Source organism: Calliphora vicina, chromosome 1 (assembly GCF_958450345.1).
Source record: "Calliphora vicina chromosome 1, idCalVici1.1, whole genome shotgun sequence".
NCBI classification, from domain to species: domain Eukaryota; kingdom Metazoa; phylum Arthropoda; class Insecta; order Diptera; family Calliphoridae; genus Calliphora; species Calliphora vicina.
The window spans coordinates 102,031,063-102,052,892 of record NC_088780.1 but is presented as its reverse complement, the minus strand read 5'-3'; the positions used below and the strand labels follow the sequence as shown (position 1 = coordinate 102,052,892).

Sequence of the window (21,830 nt, the reverse complement as noted above, 5' to 3'; positions counted from 1 at the left end):
AATTATTAAAATTGGAATACATTTCATATCGCGATTTTGTCAATTCTCATATTAATACTCTTAAATATACTGGCAGACAGTGCATTAAAAAAATCTTTGTGAAAGTCAATGTTTGATAAACTTTTGTAATGCAGAAAATATGTGGATGTGGATATGAGTTCTATAAGTCGATTGTTCGAACAATCGACTACGTATTACAAAAAAGTCGAAAAATCACGATATGGCGTTGGCCGATCGGAGAGATTGTGGAATCCATAGACATCGCACATTTAAAAAAAAAACACAACCTGCGAAGCTTTTGCTTGACTGCAGATACACCCAGAGCCTCTGGCGGGAATCGATCCCGCAACCCTCAGATTGATAGCCCAGTACACATATATATGCAAATTTCATGGCAAAAATCCTTGAGTTAGGCTACGAAATGATCTCTCTTCCGCCCTATTCTCTGAATTTAGACCCGAGTGACTATTTCTGGTTTCCAAACCTGAAGAAATGTCACGGCGGAAAGAGATTTGACTCCTATGATGAAATCATCTCACAAAAGATACCTAATTGGAGAAACGTTGGACAAAGTGCATAGGATCATATAATACTTGTTTATTATGTCCAATTTCATCACGATATTAATTATTATAAGGCCTTGTGTGGGGACTAGAGACCGGTTATAGCCAATAGGCTAGGTTGTTGAAAAAACAAGTAAGAGAGCTATATTCGGCTGTGGCGAATCTTAGATAACCCTTCACCAAATTATACTTAAAAATCATTTTTTTTTTTAATATTTTTAGGTAAAAAAAAATTAAATTTTTTTTTTCGAAATTTTTTTAAAATTTTTTCTTTTCGAAACTGTTTTTTAAATTTTTTTTTAATTTTTAAAAAAAAATTTTTTTAGAAAAATAATTTATGACAAAAAAAAATTTGATGAAAAAAAAATTCGGCTTAAAAAATATTTTTCCCGATTTTGACCCATTGTAGGTCCAAGTTACTATAGCTTGTCACTCATGGCGAAGGGTTTAAAAAAGTTGCTCGATTTTCGCAGTTTGATTTTGGAATACTTAGAACTAATTTGTGCAAAACTTTATCAGAATTGCCACTTAGGGGCATTTACATTATGACTTTAAGTCATGACTAAAAATCATGCGAATTTTTTTGTACTAACAAATTGTGACGTCTAACCAAAAGGCAAGTATTCTGTTTTTCAAGACTTTTTTTGATATTCTTCTTTGAGCTCTTTTCTGATTGCTTGTTGAAACGATTATGTGCCAAAAAAAGGCAAACATGGTTGACAAAAAAAGGCATCGTATAAATGCTAGGGGATTTTCGTAGGGGTTTTAAAAGAAAAATAAAAAAAGACATGACTTTAAATCAAAGTGTAAATGCCACCAATTCAACCAGCTAGCTCCTTTCGTGTTTTTTAATATTTTGATATTTTACAATCGGAATTACAAAATCAATATACCCCCATCTTTCTGGATGACATTTTATTATTATACGTGAGTTTTTGACAAGTATTAATACTCAGTATTGTAATATGAAAATACCTTAAATAATAAATAAATATGTATTTGCTTTTTTTGAAATTAATTGAACTAATCCTTATCACAAACGTGACGTAAAATATGAAAATTAGAAATGTCGCATGCTAAATCCTACTAAAGGTTATAAAAATAAAACATATGTTTTAACATGACATCTGTCAAGAGAGTCCAATATCCCGTTTTTTTTATTTTCCTAGAGGCAGTCGAAAACGAATTCTATTTTTGACGTCGTTCGGGATTCCACATTTATTGCTAATATATTAGAAAGATTTTTTTTCACCAAAACTTTATTTCCCAATTTATTTTCACCAAAAATTATTTTTATACCCTTCACTTTCGTGAGATTTGTAATTTCAATATATATCATTTCCGACCCTATAAAGTATATATCGTTAGCTTAGTACGCAAACGTAACAAGTCCACTTTTGATTGAAATTAAGATTTTGATGCAGAAAGATAGTAAAACATAAGATACATATTTTGCATTAAAAATTTTGTTATTTTGTTTCTAACTGATGATTTTTCAGTGATACGCAAAAGTGTTAACTCCACAAAAAAAAATAATAATAAGAAAACATGCTATGTCCAGCAAAAAACATTGAATATGCTATTTAAATCTACTTTTTCAATAATATTTGCTTAATACTTTGAAGATTAACATTTTTCGATGTAATCACTATAGTATTGTTACACAATTCGCTGTAAAATAAAAAAAAATAAATTTTGAAGAAATAATAATAAAAAACAAATGAAATAAGACTGTTTTTGTTATGTATATAAGTCCAGCCAAAAAACACAAAATCATAAAAATCAAAAGAGCTAAGTCCCTAAAAATGGCTTCAGTTTCTAAAGTCATTTCAATTATTTTATTTTTTCAACTGATACTTAAAGCCAACAGATCATAGGAGAGAACAGCGTTTTTTGTCTTTCCTATAAAATTCAAACAATGGGACTTAGCACGTTTGCGTACTAAGCTAACGATATTCTGGATCCTTATAGATAGCGGAGTCGATTAAGCCATGTCCGTCTGTCTGTCTGTCTGTCTGTTGAAATCAACTTTCCGAAGCCCCCAAATAACTTACATACATCAATATCTCCGGAATTCTTCCGGCTTGGTTGCTATTTAAAATCGGTCCACAATTGGCTGAGATATAAGGAAAAAACCAGGACAACCTTGATTTTAGACCATTTTTTTTACCTAAATCTGGATTACTAAGTCATTAATATAGACAATATGGATATCTAATGATAGATATTTCAAAGACCTTTGCACCATACCATAGTAAGTTGGACCTACAATGGGTCAAAATCGGAAAAATATTTTTTAACCCGAATTTTTTCACCAAAAGTTTTTTCCGCTAAAAAATTAAAAAAAATAAAAAATTTTAAAAAACAAAAAAAAAACAAAATAAAATTAAAAAAATACTTTGAAAAAAAATTTTACCTAAAAATATTTAAAATTTTTTGGTGAAGGGTATATACGATTCTGCACAGCCGAATATAGGACCCTTACTTGTTAATTATACTTTGGTGAAGGGTTTATAAGATGCTGCACAACCGAATATTGGACCCCTTACTTGTTTCTATACACATTATCAATCATATTAACAAATATGTTAAGAATCTATCAAATATTTTCAAATCTATGTATTTTATTTAAAACTAGTTGATCGCCCCGACCCGGCTTAGCCCGGTAGCATTTACTAATGTTAGTTCTTAAAGATTCTCCAACCCACGCACAACAGCCTGTTCTTATTTATTTGCAAATAAAATATCTAAATTTGTACTGCATACTTTAGGGAGCTTTTTTATTACAGTTGACTGGACTCACAAAAAAAAGAATTTCCGATTTTTACCCGGAATTTTTGAATTTTTTTCTTTACAAACGATCTCCTGAAATTTTTTAATCGAATAAAAAAAAACTCAGCCAAATCGCTCTCACGTGATGTCATTACATACATGGATCATTTCATTTTTATATACATATGTATATAGGGTTGTATAATAAACACATATTTTCTGCAGTACAAAAATTGATCAAATGTTAACTTTCGGAAAGTTTGAATTTGTCTTTTCTGTCTGAATGGTGCCATGTCTGACCAGGAACAAATTGTCTGCAGAATTTCGAACACACATTTGTTCATGTTCTTCTGTGTGGTGAAAACGTAAAGATTTTCATGATTTTCGTTGTATTTCTTTAAAATGGCAGTCTGTTCGTGTGAAACTGACATTAGATGGCAGACATCGTTGTACGAACAAATGTTGTTGCCGAGTGAACAAATTTGAGGCTCTTCAAGACGGACGATTAATTAAATTTTAGCTATACCATTATTTGCTCACAATTGTAGTTTCCAAAAGTGCCAAAACAATAAAAAAAACGCATATAAAATATCTTGTTTTTGTTTATACAATTAATTATCTACAACATTAAAAGGAATATTTTAATAGAATTATAGTTAAAGCTTCCAGACATTTTGTTATTTAATGCGTTCTCTACTAATTAATTCATTAAGTAGTGTGCTAATACATTTAAATAGCCTAATAAATTAAATATATAAATCATGATTAATTGGAAATATTATTTTGTTTCACTTTTGTGAATGCAATTCATTTATATGTTCATTAACATTTGGGCAAAAAAATATGAAAAAATGTAAACGCAGTATTAAATCAAATTTACAATCAAATTTCTTTGTTAATTAAAAAATATTCGCACGTTCCTCATTAATCAAGTAGTATTAAAAATCATATATAACAAAGTATCCCAACTTAAATTGCTTTGTACATTTTGTGAAGAAAATCTGAAGATTTGTTAAAAACACATCGTCGGGAAACAGTCAATGTATCCTTTATAGACTGTAATTATCACTTGGCTGACTTCTGATGTAATTTGGTTACTTTATACACCCCATATATGTAACCTAAAGTGATGACACTTGTCACTTAAGTGTTTCTATGTAATCTAGAGCGTAGTCACTTTAAACTCTTATTTTGTACTGCATTTTTTTGTGAGTATTTTGTGACAAACTGGTGTTATTGTGTTGATATAATTCTCATGCAGTTCATTTTCTTTTTTACTGACATCCCATGTAACCTAGCGAGAAGTCATTTGTCACTTAAGTGTCTCTAATTTACCTAGAGCGTAGTCACTTTAAACGTTTATTTTGTATTGTACTTTAGAAAGTAGTTATTTTACCCACCAGAAGTAATCAATTGGAGAGTTGTGGGACGAAGGTTTGTTTACAAGCAATCGGTAATTGGACTGTTTACGAGATGTCTTTTTATACCCTTCACCTTCGTGAGAAGGGTATATATAAGTTTGTCAATTGACCCACTACTTAGGGACATGCGCATGTTTAAATAACTAGTCACGTAGCTAGTTATGTAACTAGTTGTAAGAACCGTAAGAGTCCTTAAATCCACTGGATGCAATTAGTAAGGGTTGTGTGGACTGGACATAAGTTGAGGGTGGTACGGTCAATGCGGGGCCAGTAGGCATTTAGCCTGTTGATCCATCTTGTGCTGTAACCCGTCTGTGTATCTGCTATATGTATCCAGCGTGTTGCATGTTCGTCCAGGTAATGAAGAGTATTGTGGATGATTTCATATCCCATATTTGTGTCGACATAATTGTGCATTCGCCCATTTATGAAATCGCATCCCCTTCTTGTGGAGATGTAGAAAGTTTAAAAATGATGTCATAAAACAGTAGTGCCGATAAGACTCCTTGTTTAACTATACGGAAATATTGAGCCTATGCTCTACACTCTACGAGTGACTGACGGCCACTCAAACAATTTAAAACTTCAAGTACCAAGAATAGCGTACTTTCACAAGGCCTCTGAGGGTTTAATTCCTGAGTTCGGTTAATTATTTAATAGTAATCAATAGTCTTTGCAAAAGATGGCAAGGAAGATTCGTCTAGGTTTAATCCTTTTTTTAGGCGATGGCTTATAATTAGGCTCCTCTCTGACAGATTAAAGGCCGTTGTCAGGTACTTGACATCCTCAGACCAAAGTGTTCCAATCTAGAGTTTCGTATTCGATTTTAACCGAAACAATTGTTTTCGAAATTAAATATTGTTGCCTTACACCGATTGTACACGGAATACAAAGATCGCCCAGGCCAGTTAAAAAAGTGTGAAGACGACGAATTGTTGTTAAACTCAACAGGATCATGCAAAATCATTGGGAGCTACTCAAAGCAATTTCAAAACGTTTGCGAGCAACAGAATACATCCTAAAGCAAGGAAATTGGGAACCATACGAAATGAAACCGAGAGACCTTGAAAGACGATTTTGCATGTTCGAAATGATGTTTGAACGCTATTAAAGAAAATAATTTTTGCCCAAAACTTGCGATGAAAAATGGATCCATTACGATAACCCGAAGCTTAGCAGATCGTATGTGAAGCCCGGCCAACCAACCGAATCAAAACCAAAGCCATGGCGCTATGGTAATGCGATCGCTATATAAATTCCAACAGCAAATACTTAAAAATCGGGAAAAATATTATTTAACCCGAAAAAAATGAAAAATTAAGGAAAACTTGAATAAGTGTTTATTTTGTTTTAACATTAAATGGAATGTTCTTCTAAGATTGCAGATATTTTATTAAATAATAGTATATTAAACAAAGTATATTTATAAATAAAAAGGTAGCAATAAATTATAAAATATTATCGATGAGTAATTATATTTGTATATGCTTTATTTCATCGCTTCTAGGAATAATGCAATTAATTAATGTAGTCGATAATACCCTTTAAATTATTGGTATTTTTTATATCACGAAAATCTGCACGTAATTGTATAAATTGACGCACTACAAACTTGTCCAAATAATTCTAGAAGAAATAAAATATTTGATTTAAAAAAAAAACACACACACAGAAATGTTATAAATCAATGATAGTGCTAAATTTACCAATGTTTCACCAGTGCAAACTTCTAATAGATTTTCCGGTTTAACCAATAGCAAATTACACAAAGCGTGTAGTATGTCAAAGAGTTGGGTGACCAATGGGCTATCCAATTCTCGTATACATTTGCGGTATTCATTGACATCACAAATGGCGCACATTGCTCCGGCCGTATTGAATTGCATCGTTTGTAAATGATCATAAATAACACGATGTAAACGTACACCAAATTCGTTTAATATGAATTTTTGATTTTCACCATCGATACATTTTTTTATTTGTTGTATAACGGGCAACATATTTTGACACACATGTAAACAGGCCTGGAAAATATTATAATTTTGAATAGAATTTTATAGGAAAAGAGACATATTAACAACCTACCGCCGATGATAAGGTATCAAAATCCGAATCTGGTTTGTTGTAATCCGTTTTCTTTTGCTCATTTTGTAAATAAAATTTAACCCAGCCAATGATGGCATTTAGAGTACGATCTAAACCCAGATCAAGTTTACTTTCTATTTGTTCCATCATCATGCGTTTTTTAAAAACATAATCCGAATACTTGGCTGTATTGCTAAAAATATACAGAAAAACTTTCATTAAATTGATTATATTTTTTGTCCATAACTTACACTACACAGGGCACCACAGAAGTGTTGCATTGATCTTCCAAGAGATGTGTAATTATGTTCGTCTTTTGTACCACATCAAAAAAGTACAACTGCGGAAATGTCCTTCCGGTGTCAGCAATCGGTATTATATATAAACCCAAATCCAAAGCATAGTTGGCATGTTCGTGCATAAGAAAACGCAATAGTATATCATTTAATTTAACAATGTTTCCGGGTAATTCCGCTTCGTTTGATAGCAGACGACAACGTTTGAGGGCCGCATTGGCTTCTTGCAACATTTTAATGGCCAATTCTTCGGAGAGAAATGTTTCCCCACCATAATCTTCAACTTGTGCTATATTTATGTTGGCTTTAGTTCGTATAAGCACTTGAACATCTCGCTTGAGTTCCTGGAAACGTTCGGTTGGTTTCTTTTGATGATTTTTACTAGCATAGAATTTTTCCAATTCGTTTGAGCATTTTGTTTGCAAGAATTTCGATTCAATTTCCACATAATTTGTCAAATGTTTTTGGAAAATCTGCTGGGTTAATTTGTTAAGTAAGTCATCGTCCATGGCTGACATGTAGTGTTGTAATTCGGAAGATAGTTTTAGGGTACTAAAAGACAATCAAACATTTATTTTATTATAAGTTTTTTTAACAAATTCATCAAGATTTCTGCAAAACTTACCGCGAGTACAGCTCATATAAAGTTTTCAAATATTTCTCCTCGTCCCTCTTGTCATCCAATTTAGTCATGGCATATTGATGTAATTTCAACTGATAAATATTCAGTATAAATTTGGTCATAACCTGCTGTGGATTGGCAAATACTTTCTTTATAATCTCATAATGATGTTTGCACATTGGCACGATACCAATAAATATGTCTTTACCGCCATACGGTGTCATCTGGCTCTGCTCAATGTAGGCATCAATACACTGGGCATAGCCTTTAAATTGCGACAATATTTGTGCTAACTTTTTCATTTTTTCTATATCTTCATTCTTTTGAGCAGCAGCAAACTCCTCAATTAATCTTCTCTCTACTTCATCGTATTTTCGTTCGATTTTTCTCTTGGATTCGGTAAATTTCTCCAAGGGCAAATCTTGGGCAATTGCATAAAGTTTCTGTATAACATCGGCTGCTTCATAGAGACGTGAGGGATCCGTAAAGATATCGTTAACAATGGGTCCACTTATTAGAAACTCCGACATATAGTCAAGTAATTTTTGGGCTTCCACCGTGCGGCTACGTGGAGTATTGACATTTTCAAGTTGTTCTCCTAAGTGTATAATTTTTCCAGCCACCGAGTTGATTTTCTCATCCAATTGCCAGAAGACGTCCGAAGCCAGCTGATGACGCTCTTTTAGTTTGAGTATATTTTTTGTATGGGCCTCTTGTTCTTGCTTCAACGATTCCTCTAGACGTTCACATTTAGCCTGCTGCTTTTCCTGGAGTTTTTTCAAGTCTTGTATTGTTTGTATGAATGTGTCATGCAAAGCTGTAGGATTGAAATCTTTTATTTCGGCAGCTATAAGATTTTCCGAAGCTGATTTTTTGCTATTGACGCATTCGTTATTGGTACGCCAGGTTAATCTTTCAACAAATTCACTGACCTCAAAGGGTTCCTATATCAGAGTTGTCGCTTGTTAGTAATTATAATTTTTTGAATAATAATTCAAATACCTGTTCAAATTCTTCCATATATTGGGATAACATTTTTTTCAATTGTTTTTCTTCTTATGAATTGTTTTGATTCTAAATGTTTATTAATATTTTTCTTTAAATTTCTTCTAAAGGCGTAAACATTTACTGACATCTGTTTAATGTCAAAACAAAGAATCAGCTGTTTTGTGACGTCATATCATAATATGAAGTTGCCATATTTATTATTATTATACAGTTTGTTTTATAGATAAACGTATAATTTTAAAAATATTCCCTGCTTCACCATAATCGGCACCGAAAACGAAATTCCATACATTTGCACCGAAAAAAAGTTGTATGGAATTTCGTTTTCGGTGCCGATAACGGTGTATGCGGAAACGTAGCTTAAGAGAGCTATATTCGGCTGTGCTGAATTTTAGATACCCTTCACAAATTATACTTAAAAATATTTTTTTTTCATATTTTTATGTAAACAAAATTTGAATTTTTTTTTGCGAAATTTTTTATAAAAACATTTTTTTTTTAATTTTTTAAAAAAAAAATTTTTCGAATGCGAAGGGTATAAAAATGGAAAAATGTGTTATTCATATTTCATAAGTTCAATATTATTATTTCCATTCCGGCCTAAATCAATATCAAGACAATAGCTTGTATTTTAATATTTTTTTGTGTTGATAGATCTATTAATTATAAGCATAACGTTAAAATTTTTGCCTATTCTCTCTTAGTTTAGCAGTTATACGAAAATTAAGTCATGATATATAATAGTAAATTGATTATACTTTTGTTTTTATAAAAATTACAGATTTTGATGTTTTATCCTTCAAATTTTTCCAAACTCATTCATATCAATAATACCATACTACACTGCCTTTCATTGACATCTGAGGTAAAATGTTAAAAATTGTTACCGACGCAGTATTATGATAAAACATAATTTTTTCCAAAAAATTAGTCCTGGAAAATATCTCAAGAATTTTTTTTGCAATTTTATCTGCATACGTTAGTAAGTATGGAACAAATTAGTAACAGCACAGCCAGAATTTGAATAATTATACCCTTCACCAGGAGTGGTAGCATATTTTTGTTCCCAATAAGCGAGTTTAGATAATCTCACGATAATATCGGAGATAGAGACCAGTTTCTTGTTTTAAATCAGTGATGTTCATCCCATACAAAGTAAATTAATAAAGTAGCGACAGTACTACAACAAATACAACATTTACAAAAACCACAAGCAATTTTGTTTTTGGTTTAAGGTCTGAGCTGTCAAAGTTGCCTGTTGTTGTTTTTGCTTTTGGGCTTGTTGTATTTTTCGCCACAACAACCACAAGTGAATTGACAGTTCAGACCAAAGTAAAAAAAATAGTCAGCTGTTCTACTGAGTCTACTTTATTAATTTACTTTGATCCCATACAACAATTGTTTAAAAAATTTAAACACATTTGTTACGCTCTTTTAAAGAGCGTAATAAATGTCTCATTTTTTCAGAAATTCAATAAGCATTGTTGTTGGTTGGTTTTTGGATGAAGCATAGCAAACACACGCGTTTTAATTACAATTGAACACAAAAAAACAAAGTTAAAAATAAATAAAAAATTTGAGAGTATTTCGGCCGTATAATGTATATTCTTTCATTTCCTTAAAATTTAAATTATATTCATTTAATAAATTGGTTTTATTTGACAAAAATTCTAAATTTAAACTTTCTTCATTTTGTTGTTATTTTAAGTGTTTGACATTATGTTTGCTGGGTAGCTCTCTCACCAAATATCTTCATTTTTATTTTTGAACATCACTGTTTTAAATACAACTCTGTCATTATTATCAATTTGACATTTTCACAGATGTTGTTGTTTTTGTTTTCTTATCATTTCTCGTACTCTTCTTTATTGTTTTCCATTGTAAGTACAACAATTGAAGAAAGTTTTTTATCTGCAACTGCGTAAAACTAGAATAAATAACAAATTGATCACAATTGAACAAGGAAACTATTAATAAAATGGCATTGGCTAATGTTTTAATGTTAAGCCAAATAACCGGACATGTTATAGTGGGCATATTATCGTTTTGTATCATTGTACCCTTAAGCATTAATCTGCATGATTTCTGGTAAGAATTAATTGCATTTATTTCATATGACAGAAGAAATGATTAATACATTTAAAATGTTTGTGTGTTTGTTCAATAACTTCGCCCAGTGGTCATTGTTTGTTATTTACAACGGGCAAGTGGCGTGAAGAAGATGGTATGTTTGATCCCAGCTGGTCTTCATCGGGATTTTGCAACTTTCCCTTGGTAACAGGCATATTTATGTTGATCATATCATGTGCACAAATCTATCGTTATGCCCGCATGAAAGATGAAGAAGGATTTTTGGCTCTATTCATTGATGTTGTCTTAAGCATATGGATGTTGGCAATGTCCATCATATCGTCAATAATGATAACTTTAGGCTTTATAGTTTGGTGTGATGGTATGACTGAACGTTTTCCTACATGTGAAATAACTGCAGGACAAAATATCATACATGGTAATACAGACAATATAGATACTTCTGGTTTTTATATTGAAATGGGTACAGCACAGGTGAGTTCAATAAACATTACCTTCACAATATTTTATTACTATTAATGATTTTTCTAAATGTTTACATTAAAAACGAAAGTTTGGAGCTTGGGGAGCATTTGCCATAAACGTTGGCATCGGTGTTATTGCCCTTTTGAAGTTGATTAACAATCATCAAGTGCGCAATATTAAAGTATCCATGTATTTGGAACGTCAACGTTTGGTCAATCAGCATCAGGTTCAATCAGATGGTCGTTCAACACCACCTGCTGTTAATTCCAGTGATTCCGAACAAGCCAAATAGTCAAGTCAATATTATGCACAATATTGCCTTCATCATCCCCATCATGACCAGAAAAGCCATCATGAAGAAATTGTATTTATATGTTTTATTATATACATGTATCTGTTAATATTATTTACTCATTTCATTGTAATTATTATATATGATGCTTCCTCCCGCTACGGGATGGACACAATTTAAGTTAAGTATTTTAAATTTCTTATATTAAAATAATCTAGTATTATCTAATATTCATGGCGAATTATTATTATTACGTTTGTAACTTTATAATTCACTTGTATGGCAAAATGTATGAACAAAACTTTGACTACATAAATTTAATCTCAATTATAAATATTATAATACTATACATATACGAATATAAAAAATTTAATTCTTTAATAAATTTGTTTTAAAAAAAGAATTGCAATAAAGGATTATTTCCACTCTCGTATATATTCTATGAAAGACCTGATAAGTAAACATTTCTATACCCTTCACCATGAGTGGCAAGGGTATATATAAGTTTGTCATTCCGTTTGTAATTTCTACATTTTTCATTTTACATAGATAGCGAAGTCGATATAGCCTTGTCCGTCTGTATGTTGAAATCAACTTCCGTAGCCCCCAAATAACTTACATGATTCATACATCAATATATAGGGAATTCCTCCGGCTCTGTTGCTATTTAAAATCGATACAAATGGGTGAGATATAAGGAGAAAACCAGGACAACCCCGATTTTTGACCTATTTTTTTTATCTATATCTGGATTACTAAGTCATTAATATAGACAATATGGATATCCAATAATAGATATTTCAAAGACCTTTGCAAATATAAGACCGAAGTAAGTCGAACCTACAATTGGTCAAAATCGGGAAAAATTGTTTTTACAACAAATTTTTTTTTTACCACAAAAAAAATTTTTTTTTATAAAATTTTTTCACAAATAAATTTAAATTAAAAAAAAAAATTCGCTAATAAATTAAAAAAAAAAAACAAAAATTATTTTATTTCCGTACAAATATTTAAAATTTTTAAGTATAATTTAGATAAAAAAAGATGTAAAGAAGACTGGATGGATGGTTTGTAAAATACATCAAAACCCAAATAGCAAATTAAACATTTCAAAAAATTTCACATCTTTGGAAACAATAATCTAATTAGTCTTCTATAGATGTTTCAGTAATTTATAATTTCCTTATTTAATCATTCAAGTTAAGTTGTCTATAATTCAAAATCGTTACAAATTTGCTTAAAGTATTTACAAGGTTTTAGTGAATTAAGCTAAACGGGCCTGTCACAGAATTTCATTCCGATCGATTAATTCCGTATTTTGCTTCTTCAGAAAAAGTAAAACGAAAATTTCTTTCGGAATGAAACCACTTTCAGTTTTCAAAATGGAATTATTGATATTTGATTGTAATTATTTGGTTTTCTAAAAATTCTAAAACTTCTCTTTTGTTTTAATATAAAAAACGCTGTCAAATTTAAATCAGAAATATACAGACCTGTTACACATTTTGTTCGGAATGGTTTCAATTCCGTAGTTTATATTCCGATCGATTTCGTTTTATATATCATAATTCTGTATTTCTGATTTTAATTTGACAGCGTTTTTCAAATTAAACAAATGTGAAGGTTTTGGTACAGAAATTGATTAAAAATTTTAAGCAAAAATTTAATTAATAAATTCGAAGCTATGGTACAAATCTCTTTTCACACATACGGGTGTTACAAAAACAAAATACATGCAATACATTCTCATGAATTAGGTTTCTGACAACAGACTTAGGTTTTTGGCTCTCAGTTACCTATCTAGTTGTTGTCTATGGTACAAATTATGTATAAGTTTGTAATGTCTGTTATAACGATGACTTTTTTTTCGTGATTTTAAGTCATGATTTTTTGAGTTTGTGGATAAGAGGGGTGGAGTAAAAGCAACTTCAAAAGAAAATTAAGAAAAAACGACGTCGTAAAAATCATGGTGTAAACCGGCACTTATTTCATCATCGGCACGGCACCACTGTGTATGATGGAAAGCTTTTTAATGTCATAAAATGCAAAGGTTTAATATAAATTGGCATAAGACAGGAAACACAAAACATGATTTAGTTTTTTTTATAGCCTTTTTTATTTGTTTTGTATCTTTTTTTGTAATCATTTTAATCAATCAATCATAGTGTAATATTTTCATCTTTTTGTTTTTTTTAATTATAAACATATAATCGTATGAATAAGAATCAAGAGAATGTGTGGCTGAGTGTGCAGTAAGATTTTGTGAATATGTAGAATAGTAGTTTTTTTTTTCTTTATTTTTAATTTATTTATAGAAGAATAACTTTGTTGAACAAATTTCAATTTGGTTTATTGATTTTAAAAAGCATTATAAGACAGACTAAAGGAGGTACATAAACATCTTAGGAAATATTAATCAAAAGGTACCTTCTCAAAAAATAAAATTAAAGGAAAACAAATTTGTTGGCATAAACTATATGGTTGTATGGTAGTGGGTGGTGTTTTTATGTGTACAGTTGCTATTTTTTTATCATAAATTTGGTATTGATAAATTTAATTTAACAAAATAATAAAATTTGTATTTTACTGGAAATAATAAAGTTGTATGTATGATAGAATCAAAGTGGGTTGATTGTGGGCGTTATTATTTGTATAAGTTGTGTTATATTTTCGTTATTTTATTACAAACATTTTTGTAAGAAAAATAAAATTATCATCAACTCATTTTTGTTGTCCTTTTTAACTATATTTTTGTTGTTGTTGTTTTTGGCAGCATTGCTGTTTTGTAATTCTTAGTTGTTTTTATTATTTATTTACTTGTATGCATTAACAATTTGTTTCAAGGTTTTTAAATCATTAACGACGTTGTTGGGAGAATTGAAACGGTTGATCTGATGATACTGTTGTTGTATTGTGGGACTTTGAAGAGGAAGCTTGTAAACTTGTATGCATGTGCGTTGTGGTAGGTTTACTACTGCTGCTGCTAAGAGTGGTGGTGATGGCATGACTGCTGCTGCTACTGATTACAGACTTCAATGTGGCGGCAACATCAGGCGAATTTAATTGTTTTTGCTCCGCTATTAAATTTAAAACATTTGTGGCTGTATTTGCCGACGAAGCTAAATCTAATGTTTGTGGTGTTATTCGCTGGCCATCGGTTATATTAATGCCACCAGTTATTGTCGTTGTGGTGCTGGTTGATGTTGTGCCTATTTCGGTTATGGGATTCTCAACAAGTTGTTGCAGATTTCTCAATTCTGATGATCTCAAACTGGTGGATAGACTTTCACTCGATGCCAACGATGTTGACAGTGGTGAGTTCCGTTCCACTGACGAGGCTACATCTAAAAGAAAAACATATGTTTTAAAATATTGGAATTGCCAGAGTAATATGATTGTGTGTTACCTGTTTTATCTGTATCTGGTGAACAGCAGGCATTACCTTGGGCCACTGCTAAAGGTTTGTGTAGAGACATCATAAATTTCTCTTCCATTTGCATTATTATAGTTTTTTGGACTTCATATTTTTTATTTAATGACTTGAATTAAAAGAAAAAATAAAGTATAGATTAATAGACTGCTTCCAAATTTGTCGGACCCAAATTAGTTTAAAAAAACTTCTGGAAAATATATGAAAATAACTTGAATTTTGGAAATTGAACAACAAATTAAAATTTTTTGTATGTATTCTCCTGGTCCTGGTATCATCTATATTGAGGACAACGAGATTGCAGGTGTCCTTGCAAACCTAATTATTTCCACTATTAGGTTGCAATCAGTCATGTCATCCAGTCCAACATAGAAATGACTGCCCAGATAATTAAGTATATGTCTCTGCTGCCTAGGGCAATGACAAAAGATGTGTTTCATTGTCTGTAACTGTCCACTCTCACAGCCTCCCACTAGACAGTGCAACCATATGAAAGTATTGGTCTAACGACCGAGTGTAAATCCAGTTTACCATATTCGGTCGCAAGCCCCAATCCTTTCGTATGGAGTTTCTGCAAGCATAATAGATATTGGACCCCCATTTGAGTCTCTGGTGAGTATTCCTTTTTCAAGATAATTTGCTAAATAAATGTTCTAATTCTTAGCTTACTTTAAATTTCTCCTCGTATTCATCCTTGACAGCCTTAAATAGACGTTTTTGCTCCGTTATCACTTTTTCATTATTCAGCAATTGGGCCTGCAATTCCTGTATTTTATGTCGGGCACTTTCTAATTGTGATGATTTTTCATCTAAACTATGTTTAAGTTCTGCAATTGTACGAAAAATAAAAAAGATTTATAATTGAACATTTATTTTTTAGTTAGATAGAGCTTTACCCTTTAACTCCATATTGAAGGTTTCCTGCAGCACATGTAACTCCTCGTCCCTGGCCCGATAGTTGTCCATTTCGGCCAACTTGTCGCGACACTTAATCTGCACCTCTCCCATTACAATGAAATCGGCTTCCAAGCGACCCAATTCTTGGCGACATTGTAAACCCATGTCGGCCTGTTGTTGGGCATGTTGTAGTTCGGTGGTCAAACTGAATACCTGACCACGTAAAGCTTCCAACTCATAGTTGATATCTTTGCGTTGGCTCAACTCTTCCTTGAGTTTGGTTTGCAGATTTTCATTGGCCTGACGCAAACAGCGATTCTGTTCCAATGCATTTTGATATTTTTCCTTTATGGCTTCCAGTTCCTCTTGATATTCGCATTCTCGTTCATTTGTGGCCTTCTTGGTCTTATCCAGCTGCAAACTCAACTCTTTGTTTTTCGTTTCGAAATCTTTGAGTTGCTCTTTTAAACGATCACGTTCCATTTCAAGGCTTCTTTTATCACGGGATCGTCCCATAAGACGGCGATTGCGTTCTGCATGTATCTCCCTTCTGTAACGTTCATATTGCAGTTGCAAACATATTAGTTGAAACTGTTCCTGATCAAATCTATCCATGCCATTGTTACGCAGTCCTCTAGCTATGAATTGTTCTAGAATCTCATTTGGCGTTTGCCTGGTCGCTTCATAAGACGAACGGTAATCTTTACTTTCCATTAGCATTTGAAGTAGAGAATTTTCGTGGTTCTGCACGGGTACTGCTTCCAAAGTCTGTACTGATTTGTCTTCCATCAACGTCTTCACTTGGTGGTGGCTAGAGGTCTTTAAAACGGATGCTATGGCCAACATTTTGGGGCATTTTTGTAAAGGCCTTTCATTAGTCGTTGCTGCTGAATCTTCCTCGTTGGTATCGGAGTTTTCGCCAGACGCCTGTGAAGTCTTCGAAGAGGCCAAATAAAGGGAGGACAACGATTTGGTACGTCTAACTTTATGTGGGTTAATAAACGACGATTCCACAGAATAGTTGTTGCCATTCACACCCACTTTTTCACAACTCTTCTCATTGCAACAATAACTGGTCATGCGATTGCGTCTCTTGATGCCTTTTGCGAACATTTGCATTGAACGACTTGTGGGCATCTGTAGGCCACCCTCGGTACACATGGTCTGATCAGTTTCATTGCATTGATCACATACTTTGGTTATAGGGATTTCCATAGGAGTGCTTATGGTATGCAGGGGTAGTGGTGTGGATCCTGGCGTAGGTGTTGGTGTGGGTGTTGCTGTCAATGCCGATAAGGGTGTTATGGAATTAGAATGAGGGTATCTGCCACCAACTGCCATCGTAACATAGCTGCTGGTGCTGCTGGTCATTTCAACGTCTGGTGTTCGACACATATCACTCGGCGTTTGAAAGCCCATTTTTGCTGACTGGGCTTCAATCGTTTGAAATGGACTCTGATTTTGCCGACGATCTTGTAAAACCTGCTGCAGTTTGCGATCATAATTGGTGTTACCTCTGCCCACAGACGACGCGACATCGGGAAAGTTAAAATGTTGCTGCTGTTGGTAAGTGTGTGCATGGTGACCGTAAAGAGACTCTTTTCCTCTGTGGGGTGATGAAGGCTGACTAGAGGCGAATATATCTCTCACAGCTAATGGATTTGCAACACTCGAAGCTCCTCCCAACGAGGGCCTCTTCAGGTCGCGATTATCTTTTAACGGTGTAGTTTCCGGTGTAGCTTCTACAGCCGCCTCAGGCGGGGAACAACCACTTACCCCCAGGGTACCCTGATTAAGAGCCGATACTGCGGACGACGTGGGTAAAGGCATCATGTATGGTGTCGGCGTGGGCGTTAAAGGGGTATGGCTTGCATTCATTATTTCGTGATAAGGACTCCATATGCCAGAGTTGCTGCCAATGCCACTGCCACCGCTATGTTGCAGACAACCAGCTGGCAATCTTTGCTGGTGTGGTTCCCTGCTGTAGGCTTGTCGAACTAACAATGAGTTAGATGTTAATTGATAAAATGTTGTCATAGTGGTTGTAGTCGTAGCCGCAGCCGCTATTATATCATTAGATCTGGATGCCGAAATACCACCAACTCCACTATCCATAGATGTTATATCCTGATATTTCATAGGCAAAGATAAACACATACATTCAACCACAACATCATGTGGCTGTATATCTTTCCATCTTTCTGAATTCATTTCAGTCTCTACCGTCGCTGTTACTAGCATGGGATGTAGTCGCACCGTTTCCAATAACGGCTTAATTGTGTGCTGAAATATGGCACCCTTTTCTTTACGTATGAAGTCCGTTAAGAATGCCACAAAATTACATGGAAACATACCATATAAACGATGAAATAGCATTTGCAAACCCAGCTGCAAATGTACCAATTTATCTTCCGATAAACGTGTCGTATGTTGATTATTCCACGAGGCCAGGTGAGCGAAAACCGCAAATAAATCATTGAGGAAATTCGGTACCAAATTGGGTATTATCGGTAGTAATGTTATTATGGCCAATAAAGCACTCATCAGTGGCACAATTTCTTTTTCAATCTACGAGATAAATGGAAAATAATTAGTGAATTTGTCAATAATTGGAAAATTCTCTTACTAAAATAGAAAATAATTACTTTTTAACGATGTACCACATTATGATATGTCAAATTAAGAAATAATATTTACTTATTTTATTTGTTTTTTCAACAACCTAGCCTATAGGCCATAATCGGTTATAAATTTATACTTAAAAATAGTTTACATTAAAAAAAGTATACATCCAAATAAATGCCCCAATTTACAAGATACCCCTGAATTCCATGCTTTTTACAATAATTTGAACCAGTAGAAATACAGAAAATCTTAATTAAACTTAAAACCATTATTTTACAATACTTTTTTTTATTTATAATACATACATATACCTGTTGATTTGCTATATCCATTGAATAATACGAATAATACATAGAATTTACCAAATCTTTATGTTCACAAAATTAATAGTTTTGTAGAAAAACCCATCTATTTTTAATAAATTTGTTAATTATGTAAAATTTCAAAATTAGTTTATATCGATGGCTTAATATAAAAAAGGCGTAACTATATTTTTTTTAAAAAATATCAATAAAAAAAATAAATAAATTTTAAATGAGAAATAAAATGTGATGTATCTTCTTATATAAATTGCATTAAAATTGTTTTTGTGTCTAAAATTGTATGGATTTTATTAAGTTTTTTCCTTCACCTGTAAATAACAAAAAATCTAGTTATGAATTTTTATATTAAGCCATCGATATAAACTAATAATAAATAAACATTTTTTTTTGCTTTCTGAAAACTTTTGTTTTCTAAAATAGAGGATTTTGAATAAAGTCTTTCGATATCTTTCATTTTCTTAATTACTTGTATGGCTTGTAATTAATTGTATGGCTAACGACACATAAACATTTCAAAGTGAGGCATTAGGGGATCTCGAGTTAATATAATAAAGCATTCTTTCTTTTTAAGTTTTTTTAAAACTTTGAATTAGTTTTTCTCAATATTTTATTTTTGTGGCATACCGAGTGACTGCAGTAAGCCCTTCTATTTTATTTAACCAAATCATGTGTCTTAAAACTACTCACTAAGAAAAGTAGCTTTATAGATAAACAAAAAATATATCTGTATTTAGTGTACATACCTCTAGCTGTTTCAACCAGTGCAACATGTCCTTTATTAAACGATGTTTTTCCACTTTAAACAACCATGTGGGATGACGACGAACAACAAAGCAAAACAAATTTAATGAATGAACACGTTGTGATGGCGTTTTCAACCAATCAGCTAAACGATCAAACAGATAGCCATCGTGCGGAGACTGAGCCTTAACCAAAACCTCAATGATGCGAGCAGAACCAGTCTTTAAATAATATTCCATCATATTGTGAACCAGCCATTGGTCTTTGGCTGTAAAGTATTTGTTTATTAGATATTGCATATTAATTTAATTATAGTGCAAGAAAACTTACTCAGTGTAAATTGATCCGCTAATTTCTTTTTGGCTTCTTCACATTCATGATTTTGATTGGATTCCAAATCGTTAAAAATTCTTTCTAAATCCATGTTTCAATGTGTTTAGGTGTGCTTTTTTATACTCTGAACAAAATAAAAATTAATGGATAGTATTTGGATAGTACAAGGATGATAATTGTTAAATTTGTGGAAAATGTTGGACTCTTTTACTTCGTGTTTCTTCTAGGGAGGAGTCTTCCTTTTTTTTGTTCTTTTATTTAGAATTGATTGAGTGTAGCAAGTTGAAATCTACGTCAGAATGGCAAGTTTATGAAGGTTTTGTCCTGGGCTATTGTAGTTGTGGTAGGAGAATTTTGTCGGGTGCACCACCACTTCCAATTGTTGTTTGTTATGGTAACGGCTTGCTGCTGTTCGATGTGTCGGTTTAATAATAATGGGGGACGTTGTATTGGTGAAGAAGAAGGAGGAGGAGGAGTAGGATGTCGTATCTAATTTAGTAGTAGTAACTGCTACGTCTTCGTCTTTTTCTGCTTCTGTTCTGCTTCTAGTCTACATTAAATAGAAACCAAACACAAAACACTATTATTTTACACATACAAATATGTTTATTGCTGTTGTGTCACAAATTAATCCATTCAACAAATTATCAGCTACTCCATTAAAGTATTTGTCGTAGCTTTACAAAGTTATGTCTCGTATTGAAAGTTTATGTCAACCATCTGTCGTCGTCTGAGTCAATGGCAATGTTTTTGTTTTTGATGATATTCAACATCCTTTTCATGTTTTGTTTTATATATGTATATTTTTTGCTTTTTGACCAAGACAAAAAATAAAAACAGCTGGCTATCTGTCGTATGTGACCGAACAAACATACAGGCAGATGACTGCCTCTCACACGCAATATGTAGGACCAACCCGATATGCATGCTAGTCAAGTATCATGTTCCACTTTGTACAAATCAAATCCGTCAGTCAGTCAGTAGTCTTCATGCATTTTTATTTTTCATTTCGTGTCATCATTCTTTCCTTTGCAGACTGTCATTTCAATAATTTTATTTTCTTTATTAAGTCCGCTGCTACTGCGAAAACCTAACCAATCACCTTTACAACATACCTTCTCTTGTTTCATTGTTTTATTCTTCGTGTCCTCCAGTTGAGTTTCTTCTTGGATTACCTCCTTTCTAATGCAAGTTGTATTATGTTTTGTTCCGAATAAATAATTTCCCTCTACTTCCCTTGGGTGGTTGATCGATCTTCTTTTGGGTCTTCCTTTTTTCGCTGTCGTTGTCACTAAGTGCTGCTTGATTGGTTGGGTGCGTGAATTGTTGCAAATTTCTGTCGATCAGAAATTGTAACAATATAAAATTTTATAATTTTTGTAAAATTTTACATTTCATCGTGCACCTTGTCGTATCATTTATGATTTTTTCTTCTACATTCCTCCAAAACGAGCGATATTACCAGAGTAGAAGTAGTAGTTAGTTGGTGGAGGAGCAAAAAGAAGACAAGTAAAACAATAGAATAAAGTATAAAAAGAACAGAAACGAAAAAAAACTGTTGGAGGCCCCAACAACAGTGATGGTAATTTAGTGATTTTTACTGTCAAAACAAACGATTTTTAAATCGGTTTATCGTAGATAAAAGTGTTTTGCATGGTGTCTATACAAGAAAAGTTTTTATCATAACGGATAATAAAATGACGACAGAATAACGGACAAACAGAATTTATACTAAAATAAATAATAAAACTCGAAATAACGTTTACTTGGTGTTTATATTAAAGAAAATTTAAAAAATCTCATTTAAAAAAAAATTTGCCATTAAGTACATTACTTTGCACTTTAACTTAAGAGAATCGAAATGTT

General features: G+C 32.5%; 3 protein-coding genes across 3 annotated transcripts; 1 reads left to right on the top strand and 2 right to left on the bottom strand.

Annotated features, from left to right (window-relative positions):
* Positions 1-6,081: 6,081 nt before the first annotated feature.
* Positions 6,082-8,901, bottom strand: Sec10 (Exocyst complex component Sec10). Its single transcript, XM_065515285.1, has 6 exons — positions 8,762-8,901; positions 7,763-8,703; positions 7,093-7,689; positions 6,842-7,034; positions 6,463-6,780; positions 6,082-6,382 (listed from the first exon to the last, which is right to left on the bottom strand). Exons 1-6 carry the CDS (start codon positions 8,792-8,794, stop codon positions 6,275-6,277), a joined length of 2,190 nt encoding a protein of 729 aa, XP_065371357.1. The 5' UTR covers positions 8,795-8,901; the 3' UTR covers positions 6,082-6,274.
* A 1,722-nt stretch (positions 8,902-10,623) lies between these two features.
* On the top strand, positions 10,624-12,018 carry LOC135963441 (transmembrane protein 179). The gene is made up of 3 exons (XM_065515284.1): positions 10,624-10,855; positions 10,945-11,332; positions 11,412-12,018. Exons 1-3 carry the CDS (start codon positions 10,746-10,748, stop codon positions 11,613-11,615), a joined length of 702 nt encoding a protein of 233 aa, XP_065371356.1. The 5' UTR covers positions 10,624-10,745; the 3' UTR covers positions 11,616-12,018.
* A 1,689-nt stretch (positions 12,019-13,707) lies between these two features.
* On the bottom strand, positions 13,708-21,460 carry Tsc1. Its single transcript, XM_065515283.1, has 7 exons — positions 21,080-21,460; positions 19,962-20,514; positions 19,634-19,899; positions 15,942-18,510; positions 15,715-15,872; positions 15,022-15,154; positions 13,708-14,959 (listed from the first exon to the last, which is right to left on the bottom strand). The coding sequence occupies exons 2-7, from the start codon at positions 20,053-20,055 to the stop codon at positions 14,472-14,474; spliced, it is 3,708 nt and encodes a 1,235-aa protein (XP_065371355.1). The 5' UTR covers positions 20,056-20,514; positions 21,080-21,460; the 3' UTR covers positions 13,708-14,471.
* Between the last annotated feature and the right edge of the window lie 370 nt (positions 21,461-21,830).